Source organism: Pteropus medius, unplaced genomic scaffold (assembly GCF_902729225.1).
Source record: "Pteropus medius unplaced genomic scaffold, Ma_sr-lr_union100, whole genome shotgun sequence".
Classification (NCBI taxonomy): Eukaryota; Metazoa; Chordata; class Mammalia; order Chiroptera; family Pteropodidae; genus Pteropus; species Pteropus medius.
The window spans coordinates 4,150,498-4,164,051 of NW_024354875.1; the positions used below are offsets into that span (position 1 = coordinate 4,150,498).

General features: G+C 39.4%; 1 protein-coding gene across 3 annotated transcripts in view; it reads right to left on the reverse strand.

Moving 5' to 3' along the window:
- Positions 1–13,554, reverse strand: part of COL4A3 (collagen type IV alpha 3 chain) — a 131,735-nt gene that overhangs the window by 35,386 nt on the left and 82,795 nt on the right. For all 3 annotated transcript variants that reach the window (XM_039855784.1, XM_039855785.1, XM_039855786.1), the window contains 8 exons: positions 13,243–13,327; positions 12,024–12,059; positions 10,245–10,409; positions 7,647–7,739; positions 7,073–7,168; positions 4,075–4,145; positions 3,078–3,260; positions 1,345–1,513 (listed from right to left, as the gene is read on the reverse strand). In XM_039855784.1, coding sequence (XP_039711718.1) covers positions 1,345–1,513; positions 3,078–3,260; positions 4,075–4,145; positions 7,073–7,168; positions 7,647–7,739; positions 10,245–10,409; positions 12,024–12,059; positions 13,243–13,327 — 898 coding nt within the window. The remainder of the gene's footprint in view (positions 1–1,344; positions 1,514–3,077; positions 3,261–4,074; positions 4,146–7,072; positions 7,169–7,646; positions 7,740–10,244; positions 10,410–12,023; positions 12,060–13,242; positions 13,328–13,554) is intronic.

The following is a 13,554-nucleotide window of genomic DNA, read 5'->3' on the forward strand; positions in this document are numbered from 1 at the left end:
ATGGCCAATATTAAGAACATGTTCATGATAAGCGTTATTAGTATTTCCATACATAAATTTCATATATTTACAGAAAAAGTGGGTTGACAGTAGTGTAATGGGGACATTTGATGATAATGTATTTTAGGACAATGGAGTCCTTCACTAAGGAGTCACCATTAGAAAGAACAGAAGAGGATCGAGTAAACTTTTTCTGCTAAGGGCTAGATAGTAAATAATTTAGGCTTTGTGGTCCAGATGGTCTCTGGCTTGACTACTCAACTCTGCCATCGTAGCATAAGAGCAGCCAAAAGAATATGTTCATGAATGAGTGTAGCTGTGTGCCAATAACACTTAATTTATGGACACTGAAACTTGAATTTCACAACATATTATTCAAAAGTTTTTTTTCCCAATCATTTAAAAATATAAAAAATGTTCTTAGCCTGTGGACCATACATAAATAGGCAGTAGGCTGGATTTGGACTGTGGGCTGCCATGGGTTCCTGGATTAGAAGAGCAGCCTTAAAAGTAAGGTACAGAAAAAGAATACGCAGGTATATGTAACCATAAAATAAGTTTTACATACACACGTGGACAGAAACATATGCGTACGGTTTATAATATGTATGAATACTTTGGGGTTGTGTACTCAAATTTTTTTTACTGATGAGGGATGCTATGAAAAGATTTGGAGACTACTAGTTTATTGGGTCTCACCTTTTAAAATGATTTTAGAAGTAGAAAACGACCACGGTAGCATTATTTACTTAAAACTGTCTGTAACGTGCAATTCTCGTCTGCCCTGTTCTTTGCCACAGGTAAATATCGAGGATCAGATTCCTCCTGTATCCAGCAACTGTGTTCAGCACAGGTGGAGCCCAAAAGTTATAGGACTAAAACTATTATCAGACACTTTTCTTCATTCATCTTAGATATTTTGAAGTTTTACTTATAGAACATTTATTGGGTTATGGGTTAAAAAAAACAAAAACAAATTCATAATAGCAGTGGATCTTTGACGCTTAGAAGAAGCATCTCAAGGTCAATGTCCTAGGTTTTTGCCTCCCCTTTGTTTACTGTAACTAACTTGGACTCATCCATCAGGATCCATTAATTCCATATATGTATATCAGTAATGGATACAGTCTACCTAGGAAATTTCAACTGAATTACTCAGGAATAGGGAGAAAAATAGACTTAATCTTACATATCCCACATGTTTTTCCCGGTGTCTATGAGTTGACATATTCTACTTTAGAAGCAAGTTTCTATACATCCAGTGGTCTTGAGGGAGCTTCACCAGCTCTAGGAACCACCAACCCACTCCACAGGAAAACAGGACTGGAAAGAAAACTAACCAACCGGCTTCTCCAGGTAGTCCAGGGGCTCCAGGAATGCCTTGGGCGCCCTTTGGACCAAGCTCTCCCTGTGGTCCATAGCCTGGTGGTCCAGCTGGTCCTGCAGGTCCTGGGGACCCAGGGATGCCAGGATCTCCTGGACGACCCTGGTCCCCCTTCTCACCACTGAGGGCCTGTGACAACAGGAATATGTGTGGATGGTGCTTCATTCCAGTATCTCCTTACACAGGTTAATATTACCACGAATAGGAATAACAGCCTTTGAGAAGGTCTTGGATTAAAAAGCGGTTGGCATTTGAACAGGTGAGTTGCTAACATAAGAGCACTGTGGTTTCTGTGGTTTTGTGCCCTTTGGGATTCAGCCATATTTCATTAACTCGGAGAGCTCTTGAGTCCCACTTGAGATGTCCTACAGTGGGATGCTACCCATATGATAATAGCCCCTAAAATGTAGCTCAAATTGGTCAAGAGTTCAAATGGCATTACGGGTTACATTCATGTTAATGGCACATTTCTAAACCAGTACAGCAAAGCTTTATTTGTTGGGTTTTCACCAGGTATTTTCATTACAAAAGAGATAGTTCATCTGTATTAATTTTTTTCTTATAAAATATCTTTAAAATGTCTTTATAGGGTTTAACTTTGAAAATAAATTGTATGTTTTGAAGAAATTGAATTTGACAAAATAATCGAAGTTCTCTTTCCTCTCCAACGTGGCCCCAAATAATAAATTTGACTGGATTTTTCATTGTTTATATCGTTTGTGGCTAAGTGGTCCCTCTTCCTTTACAATGACAGAGCATAACAACAACATGTCACCTTGATTTTCTCTTTTACTTTCTAGGACATCTTTACCAACTCTGTTAAAACTAGACCCAAAGCACTCTAGCTCTGTTCCTCTTTGCGTAGCTACTAACTAGGGGACTGCCTGGCAGTTTGCCAAAGGAGGGTCTGAGAAACACTGGCTATGCTAGCTATTCCTAGCCAAAAAGTGCTTTGTAGCCAAAAGGGTTTAGGAAAAACTGCATACCATATGTACATGTAGGGAGTCACAATTCATATTCTGGCATTAAAGAGTCTGTAAATGAATCTTTAAATTTGTTTGCCACGGTACCCTGTTCAAAGGGACTTCTTTTATTGGATAACACTGATTAACCCTGGGAGAAATTGTTATTTTATAGAACAGGCTGGGCAGTATGCCTTGCAAATTTCTTACAGAAAAATATATCCTGGTAGGAATTTCTCAACTGCACATGTGAGAGATTCTAGCCCATGAAAAGAGATTAAATTTACATAATCTTCAATATTGTGAATGACAAAATATTTGATCTCTTTATTTGACTTCACCCCTAAACAGTCTGTCCTTTTCCACACTTATTTTTACTTGAATGGACATTGTCTCTCCCCCCCAAACATTGGCTGAAACTTTCCATTATTAATCATTTTCTGAACTTCTTTAAAAACTCACTTGACACAAATGTAGAATTGCAACTTGTGTATGGGACAAGGTCTTTATCATCATAGAATTTTCTTGGGGCTAAAGAGATCATTAAGTATTATCTATTTATTTGTCAAAATACTAGAAATATTTGCTCTGGTTTGAAGATGCCTCATTCTGCAGTTAGGGGGACGAACTGTGATGAGTAGCCAAGTTTTTGAAAGGAAATCGCCTTGTCTTAACATCAGAGCACTTCATTTACAAGGAGGGTAATTTAAAAAAAGTTACTAGATACCAACCGGTTCACCTTTAGGTCCTGGTACTCCCTTTACTCCAGGGGTTCCAGGAAGTCCATCTAAGCCCCTTCTTCCTGGCTGTCCTCTGGGTCCCGGATCCCCCGGGGCACCTACTTGTCCCTCTGGCTGAGATGCTTCACCTTTTTCTCCTTTAAGTCCTGGATCACCCCGAGCACCTGGGAATCCCTAGAGTGGTACAGAAATGAGTCTACATTGTGCTTGGGCAAAGTTGTTCTTGTGGCAATCTCAAAAAAAGAAAAAAGTAGAAACAAGAAATTTTCAATTTTCATGAACATGTTTTTTTTTTTTTTCAGAAACTTTCTTTGGCACACAAGTATAATTTTCAGCTTTTTTCCTTTTTGCTTTGTTTTTGCCTCCAAAACTGGAAAAGAATTCAGTTAGTACAATTCAATGCGACATACAATCATCTAATTCGATATGCTACAACTATGATCATAATTCAGATTAGGTTAGAATATTGATAAATTTTAACGTGCATCTCTGGATAATTTCGTTTAAAATATATTTATCCACAAATACCTTTCTCATTCACTATGATAATCAAATGAAAAATTTTAACCCCTTTATTGAGGTGTAACTTACACACCATAAAATGTATCCTTTGTAAGAATACCATTCAATGAATTTTAAAGTAAATGTATACATTTATGCTATGATCCCTACAATTCAGCATCAAGCCGTTTCCATCCCTCCTTCAAATTTCCTCAAATCCATTTGTGGTCAATCCCAGCTCAGCCTCAGCCCCAGTGATCCACTGATCTGCTTTCCGTCTCTGATACCATTTAAAATGATAAATTCACTAGTTCATTCACTTATTCATTCATACATCATTCGTTTATTTATTTAATCAACAAGTATCTGTAAAGTGCCTCTTCTTTGCCAGACACCAAACCGATAACCTATATGCGATGCAACTGTATTATTTCCAGTGCTCCGTTTTCCAGATTGCAACTCAAGCTTCAAAACCATGAACTCTTACTGGACATCCTGGGAGACCCGCGCTTCCTGGGGACCCTGGGTTTCCTTTAGTGCCAGCTTCCCCTCGTCCGCCTGCAAAGCAGTGAATTATTAAATATTCATTGAACGCCAGCTCTGAGCAGCCAGGGCAATGCGGTATATGGAGGAAAAAGGGCGTTTTCTTCTGAGGAAAGAAAGACAATTTCTATCTTAAAACATGCAGCGCAAGAAGAGAATGAGACTTAATAACCGGAACAAGAGACAATGTAAAAAAACAAGAACTCTTACAGATTTTTAGCTTCCTAAAATTCTTGTCTTTGTAATTTTAAGGAGATACTTTAATTTTTTTCTGATGATAAAAGTAACATATTCTCATGGTAAAAAAATTATACAGAAAAAAGAATGAAAGTCACCAATAAAATCTACCCCTAGAAGGTGATATTTGCTAACATTTTCATGTATATTACTCATAAAACTTATATCCATAAATGCATAGGATGTATACACATTTCGTAATCATACTGTATATATGTCAATAAATATAGATTTATAGCTTTACTTTAAATGGGTGTATAGTAGCCTATTGCACACCTGTGAACCATCATTTATTCAGCTAACTCAAGGGTTCCCGGGCCGCAGACCGGGCTCGTCCGTGGCCTGTTAGGAACTGGGCTGCACTGCAGGAGGTGAGTAGCAGCCCAGTGAGTGAAACTTCAACTGTATTTACAGCTGCTCCCCAGCCTAGCATCCCCACCCCAGCTCCACCTCGAATCATCAGGCATTAGATTCTCATAGGAGCACCGGTCCCTGGTGCCACAAAAGTTGGGGATCGCTGAGCTAACTGTTGTTCTGTTTTCAGATATTTAGATTGGGGTTTTTGTTTTTGTTTTTTGTTTTTTCAACTTTAACAGTTATAAACTATGCTATGATAAATATCCCTGGATATTTAGTTTTCTAAATTTATCCAACTGTTTTTTTTTTTGCAATAAATTCCTAAAAGTGTCATTGCAGGACAGAACAGGCACAAACTTTTCTGAGGCTTTGGATATCTGTTGCCAAATTGCATTTTGCTGTACAATTTTATCATTCTTATAGGTATTTAAGTATCTCTGTAAAGATCTCTTTACGGGATTTTCTGTATGGATCTCAAGTCAGTGTATTAACACGTGCCTATTCAGATTTTATTTTTTGCAAGATTTGAGCCAGGATATATATTCGGACAGTTTTATCATCTTTGAGCTATACCTGTCATATGTCAAGTGTAGAAAAACCAAAGAAAATACAACAGTACAGCTAGTTGGTCAGCAGCAGTGAGCCGCTCACATGCATTCCGGGCTTGGGCCAGCGGTCACTCAAGGCGAAGGCAGGAAAATAATGATCGCTTTCCCTTCATTCTTTCCCTACCTTTTCGTTTAGTTTAGTTTAGTTTTGTTTTTTAAGAAACATAAAATTTTATTATTTATGTTTTACATTTATTATGATCGCTATTTTAAAATTTTTCACTTTTCGATTAGAATTGACATTCCATATTATTTTATATTAGCTTCCGATGTACAGAATAGTGGTTAGACATTTATAAAATTTACGAAGTGATCCCTCTGATTAGTCTAGTACCCACCTGGCACTATACACAGTTATTTAGTTTTTGTTTTCAATAGAACATTTCCCCCAGAGATGTGGGCACTGAATAGGAGCTGCTTGAGGAAGAGTCCTCCCTCCCCGACCTTTGCCTCTTTTTCCTTCTCAGGCTTGTCTCAGAGAATCAGAGGGGAGCGATTGCAAAGTAATAAGGCGTTAATAAAAAAGTGGGTAGGATCTGAGAGTGACAAAGGATCCCTGCCTAAAAGCACGCCCTCTGTTGGCTGTCCATGCTGCCTGCAGCTGCCACCATTAGCCTCTGTCGTTTGAGCTGAGCACCAGCCTCCCACAGACCCTGTGCCAAAGCAAATGTCTGTGGACAGTGGTCATATACAAACGTTCCCTTGTCTATGTCACCAGGTCGACCTTTGGATTAACTGCCTCAAAGGGCCGTCGCGGGTACAGCAATTGAAGAGCTACCTGTGGAGGAGAGTGTCTGGATTTGCGTCCAGGCACGACCACTTATTAGCTATGTCACCTTATGCCTCAGCTTCCTCACCTGTCAAATGGGGTTTGGTAGCAGGTACCTGTAGGGCTGATGTGAGCAACAGGTATGGAGGTCCAGAAGACAGGCAGAACAGTGCCCAGCACACTGACCAAGGGCTTTGTAACTTAGGCTCTTATTGGTTAATGATAATTTGATGATGGCGTTTAAAGACCGAGGTGCTGATGGCAGAACCGAGACTGTGTGTGGTGCCACGTGAGGGGCCCTGGGTAGCCAGGGGAGTGACACAAGGGGCAGAGGAACCCACCTAATAAATAGCGACTTTCTCTACTTCGAGATTTTGTCCACAGCCTGAAGATTAATACAAGGCCTAAAATGTTGCAAAGTAACAATAAGCTGGAGTGGGGTCCCTCATGGCCCTTTATAATGTGCCCCCAGTTTACCGCCACCATCACCACGCTCTACCGTTCCCAGAGCTTAGCCCATCGCTGTACCTTTTTATTGCATTTGTATACTTAAGAAGAACGTTAGATACTGCATACGCCCTTGACTCTATCCAAAGTGGGGACATGAAAAAATGGGCTGAGAAGGGTGGTCTCTTTCAATCAAAAAACAGGAGAGAGCATATTTCTTTATGGAAGAACAAAATGCTCTGTGTTTAGTGTCACCGCTTCTCTCCTCCAAGTTACCTGTCAGTCCCCTATCGGATTCTGAGCTGACAATTCCTGGCTGACACAACAGTTTGCTAGAGTTCGGCAACCAGAATAGAACGGGAGGAAATGCCAGCTTTTCCACGATTTTGGCTTACTGTATATTAACAGGGTATATTTTTGAACATCTCCCTCTGAGCTCACGTAAGCCGCATCATGACATCCAGCAGCCTGGTGGCTTGACCTTTTTGTACTTGCGAAAACACTCGTGTGAAGATTGTGTGTACCTGGGGTTCCTTTTACGCCATCTAACCCTGGCAATCCTGGGAGGCCCGGAGGCCCTGGAACACAAGGACACTCTGTGCACACGTCACCTGGCTCCCCTATAAAGACAGCACACGTTTATTGCCCATAAACTCACAGCAAGTCTGCAGAAAAGACAGATGCACAATCGATTTCTTACATTAAATTTTTTTTCATGTAGTGAAAAACATCTAGGACATTTTACATATTAATAAAAAATCATTCCTCTATTATATCAGTTTTATCTAACTGAGCTTCTTTGTGTTCTTAGAGAGGAAGTCCTAAGTCTAATATAAATCATCTATTATTTCAGTGTTTCTCTCCTTAAGTGCAGGATAAAACTCCCATGCTAGGACTATCCTACGATTTATTGCACGAGTGCTAAATAGATAACTGATTTACAGATAAATGAATACTTTTAACTAATTCTTTTGGGAAAGAAGCCATCCCCGAGCATCTGCTATTTGGGATCATCGTCTCAGCGGGACAAAATCAGTGATAATAATGGTGATGAGAACGACCTGATCTAACAGAACAGATGCCATCGATTGAACTGACCTTTGGGCCCTTCCACTCCTGGGATCCCCGGAGGCCCCACCTGGCCTGGAAATCCACCACCTCCAGGTGGGCCCTTGCGAAAAACGATGTCACCTGCAAAAAAGACATCGCCAAAGCTAGGTTTAAAAAATTTAAGTGTTTTCTTTTTCAATTAGCAAGGGTTTTATCAATATGGATTTCCCCCCTATATTTGTGTTGGGAGCTGAGCCTTTCGAAGGATATCTGCCACTGAAAAGACCGAATGAATGACGTGGACCAGCTTGTCCTTCCGCATGACACACGTGATACTTCTTTGAAACTGATGTGGTGGTTCTTTGAGAATTCTTTATATGTCACATAATCAACTCATGTTACCTTATTGATTATGTCACATCATCAACTCATGTTACCTTATTCTATTATTTTCAATTACTTCAAGACTGTGTCTTTAGCATTTTCAGGCAAAGGGTCAAATCTCCTTCTGTGTGTATCAGATACATTGTACTTCCCTGATTATTGTAGATAGTTAATACATATTGAGTGAAAAAATTCCGACTCAGAGTATCACCTGTTTTCTCCTCATTGTTTGTTCACATCAATTGAGTTTGTCATTCTTAAAGCAGCTCCCCAAGAAAGCTCTTCCCAGTCTTCCACGTATATCTGCTACTATAACGTTACAATGAATAGGTAACTCTTCTAAACTGTTGTGTTCTATGGCCAAATTTTTGGTCTTGGGCCCATAGGTTGAAAACAATGCTGATGAAACTAAATATTTAAAAACAGTACCTATAGTTGCCTCAAGTTTCAGAGCAATAAGGTAACGGTGGAAACATTCAATTTAGGTGGAAGTGGTGTATGTTATACTATGTCTGCTTGACTACGAAAGGAACGTCCATTTTGTGATCCAGTTTTCCGCATCTTTAAGATGACTAAATACTTACCCATAAATGGTAAAATCTGATGGCAGTTTTACACTTAATGCAGGCTTATCAATATACTTGCACATTTATACATTTGTATGTATCTGATACATTCGCATACTCATTTCATACTTAATTCAACTAATCTTTGAGCACCTACAGTATTCTAGCCCCGTATGTCACAGCTGGGGCTTAAACAGCAAACAAGACATAGCCCCTGACCTCAAGGAGCTTTGAGTCTTGTAAGGGAAACTGACAAAGACAAAGCAACGCGAAAAATTCTACAATCAGGATAAGCATGAGTGTTACAGGATGGGGGCTCAGTGAAAACTTTCTGCGGGGCTTAAACTTGAAGAAACAACTGGACAGACAGACAGGTGTTGCTTAGACAAGAGAAGATAGCAAACCAAGAAAGTCTTGGAGTGGGGAGGGAGGTGTTCCATTGCAGGCATCCCAGGTCCAGCCCAGACATTCATCGGGTACAAGACCTATGCACGTCAGACTTGCCATCGATAAAATGAGGACACAACTTACATCTTGAGAAAGATGTGGAGGACCAGAAATCATTAAAATCGCTGACACATAGTAGAGTTCTAGTTCAGTTTTGTTTTGCTCTGTTTTCCACCTGGGTTGAATTTTATAGTCTTGTTATTAGATATTATATCTTTTTATTAATGGGATAATTTCTTAAATTGTTATTGGCCTGAAGAAACACTTTTATCTTTTAAAAATGTTGCTCATATAACCAGACACTTATCTGAATTATCTTAGTAATACTAAGAGTTTTCCAGATTATTCTTTTGAGTTTTCTAGGTTTATAATCTTATTGACTATAAATGTCTCTTAAAAAAAAAACAACAACAAATTCCTGACACGTAGAAGATTCATAAGGCTATTAGGAGGGCTGAGTATAAAACACAAGACTTCCCAGGTACCTACCAGAAAAGGTATTTTAAAAAGTGACCTATATTTTCATAGGTTCTATTGATGTATCAGCTAACATAGAATGCTGACTAGCTCTTTAGGGAGATGGAGAAGAAAGGACATCTTCATCAGAACCTCCGGGTACCACTTCGAATCCTCTGGGCTGCAGCTATGTGGTCTCCGACCCACTTCACTTGGCAGCATCTTGCCTCATACCCATACTGTACACCTCTAGCCTCTTGTCCTGGGGCTCCCCTGATGTCAAGGCATGGAATGCCCTGAAAGCTAGGTGAACACATCCTGGAAGTGTGTGGGAGGTGGTTAGTTTAGTCTTGTCTGAGCACATCTTTGATCCCTGAGAAATAGGAGCTCATGGATAAATTCTTGCCTCTTTGTCCCCTGGGACAGATTATCTTGAGACAAAGTTTCACAGCTTCTTGGAAGACATTCTCCAAGGACTAAACAAGGAGTTGCCCTTAGCTTAGGCCAACTCGATAACCGTCCATCCTACTCTGCTTCATGATCCTTCTCTGGTCCCTGCCTCCCACTCTGCCAGCTGTGGGAACTCAGGCTAAAAGCTTTGCTGCATTGCAAAGTTGTCATTCTTCCAGAGTTGCTTTCACAGATAGCTAATAAAAATGAAACACCAAAGAAAAGGTAACTCATAAAGGCCACACAGGCTGGTGGCCAAGCTCAAAGCAGGGTCCACTGCCTCTGATTTGCACACATCTGTCATTGGACAATGTACACAAAAGGGCCCTTTAGGCTTCTTTACCTGGTGGTCCTGGAGGTCCCGGTGGCCCTGGGGTGCCTGGTGAACCAGGACAACCTGAGGACCCGGGAGACCCCACTGTATTCTCTCCTGGGGGTCCTCGCTCCCCTTTATTGCCTTTTATGCCTGGTGGTCCGGGGGCTCCTCTGAGGCCAGGCCTTGATAAACCTTGGAGAAAATAATCATTTTATTGTATTTAAATTTTTTCCGACTAATATATGTTTATTTTTCAATTGCAAAATGTGATATATTCTGACTTATAAAAACTGCACAATTGAGAGATATATAAAGCATATAAAATAAAAAGTAAATTTCTTCCTTCCTTCACCTCTGATCTTGTTAAATTGCCACAGAACACTCCATTCCCACAAGGTAATTTATGCCATTACAAAAGACTGAAACAGAGTTTGGGATGCACTGTATCTTTTTATTTAAAAGCACTCCACGAGAAATTCTACAACATATGCTATTTCGTAGATTTTTTTTTTTTAATTAGAGACTAGAAGATGCCTACCTTGCAGTGTCCCAAATAAGAGAGAGAGAAAGTTGTAAGTGGACTTAATTCCTGACAATTGTCTTAGATATCAAAGGGCATTGAAGGGGAGGAGGCATCTCCTGGGAGAGAAGCCGTGTCAGGTGGTACATCTGTCCTGCCTAAGATGACAAGGATGTGAGGACGGGGACAGTCTTGCATCTCTGCCTCAAAAAATAGTTTAACTGATAAAAAGAGAGACCTTACCATCAAATGGTTGAGAACACAGCAGGGGTAATGTCTGCATATTTCTGGCTATTAAGCATAAAGATTTTAGCATAAAGGTAAATGCCTCTAACTGACACTGTTTTAGAGCTTTGTAATTTCCACTCACTGGCTTGCTAAAGGAGCCTATTCATTACTGGGGGGGCCTGGCAGGGAGGAGAAAGTCTGTAATCTTTGTCCAGACTTCTAAAATTCCCTTTACCCCAGTGCAACTTCAAGAGATACCCACCGTCATCAGTTTGAGGTACATTTCTCCGCGTATATGCAAGTACACATGATATTTATCCATTCATCAATTTTTTACAATGGGATTATAACGTACGTATCATTCTACAATCCACTTAATTATAATTCATTTTAAAAATTATAAAATAGTTTAAATATACACGGTCTAGAGAAAAATATAATCAATGGTAAGGCTTATCAAATCTTTACTATTTTTTTCTTAGTTTCCTTTCCCTTACAAAATGACACAGTATAGCATTACAGTTATAACTGAGGCCACTGTGGAAGCATCCTTAATCCTCTTCTGCCTCTCTTGAGAGGTGACCATTCTAAGGACTCATGGACGTTTTTACACTTTTAGGGAATTGGCTACGTATTCATAAGCAATATATTGTAAATTTTTAAATTGTACATAAAAAGTATAATCTATGAATTCTTATGCAACTTGTGCTGCATTATGATAACTATCACTTTTACCCAAACTAATTACCATAAAACTATTGCTTTCTATGTCTGTGCCTCCTTTGAGTTTCAAGGCTTCGGCTTAAACACCAAAGTTTCTGTCTTATACTTGGTCAAAGCCACTGAGGAGTAACAGAGAACTCTGCTGTAACACTTCATGTCAACTTCTACTCTCCCTTCCACTGCAAGTCACAAAGGTAACAAGGAAGAATTTGCAAGCACTTTTATATCAATTAATGAAAGATCCGTCTTATGTAAAGAATGCAAACTTACTAGAGAGCAGTGCATTTTCCTCTTTCATAGTATTTCTACCGATACCCCAAGAAACATGTACATACCGGGTTTTCCAGGAACTCCAGGAGGGCCGGTGGGACCTATGGATACGTAATAGTAATTAACTGCTTATGAAGATGTAAATACTCCTCTCCCCATTTTTGAAATCTTCGGTGACAGTGTGATAATAATTAATATAAATATTTTCATGCTTTTTCTCCACTCTCACTTAGATGAGTATTAGAAAACTTTACTCAGGCAAATGGCAGAGAAGAAACCAATCTTAAGATGTCTAACACTCAAAAATGAATCACGCTACTCGACCATTTTCAAGTAATTCAGAGGGATTCGCTAAGAGCCTCCTCTGAGTTTGACATTTTGCTGGGATGAATCAGATGCAGGAAAATCAATCTGATGAAATTAAGAATTTGTAGTTCGTTCTGGTGTTCCATCTCAGACCGCTTCTAGCTTTAACATTGCATTGAAAAAAAAAATCTATATCTATGTCTATACTTCTCTGTCCATTTATTTAAATACACTGGGACATTTTACTCTAAGTAAAATTCTCCTTTGCAATCAATCCTGTTTATAGCAATAATTTGCCTAGATCGGTGGTTCTCGATCCTGCTGCATGTTAGAATCATCCGAGTTGCTTTTATGACCTGCTGGTGTCCAGGGCCCTCCTCCAAACAATTAAATCGGAATCACAGGGATGGACCCTGACATGATCATTAGAGGTTCCTGGGGTTCTAGTGTGTAGCAGAGATGAGAGCTATTGGCCTAGACCTTTCTGATCTTTCAAAAGGGATAGAATATAAGTGTGTCTTTAATTCGTGGTGTCAGGAGTCCAGAAACCAGGGCTTCAGTCCCCGCTTGTCACTATTTGTGTGAATTTGCTCAAATTCTAGCTTTTCGCTTTTGGAATGCCACTGAATTAGAGATTTCTCACATTCTCCCATCTCGCCCTCTGACCATGCTCGTGTCTGCTTTGCCAGACTCGAACTCTATGATCGCCTATATAAAAATCATTTAATTACCTTCTGTGGTATTTTCATAAGAAAATTTCACATGAACTTTGACAATTTTGAAGTTATCATATGAAATTTGAAAATTTATGAAAATAGGAAAATTAGGAGACACCAAAAAATACCACCGACCATGAAAATTAGGAGACCTCTCTTCTCGCCCCTGCAAATTTTAGGTCTATGAGCACATGTCCACACTACCTTCAAAGAAAGACAGGGAAATGATCAGCAAATTCTTTAGGAAGAAATTTATTCTCACCCTGTGGGCCACGAGGTCCTTTGGGTCCTGGTGGACCTGGGATTCCCTCGTGTCCCTTTTCCTGGAATGCGTCATAATATTCTGTCTTAAAGGAAAAGAAATGAAAGAGAAAGGACAACTATTTATGGACAGCTCACGGATACAATTACTTTAATTTCTTCTTCTTTTTGGCTAAAACCATATTTTCCTTTTCTTCAATTCGTAAATTTGTGTGTTAGCAGAAATATAGTAGTCATCTATATGGAATAGCTAAATTTAGTTATTTATTTATTTATCTATCTATGATTTTATTATTTTTTATTAAACTTGTTA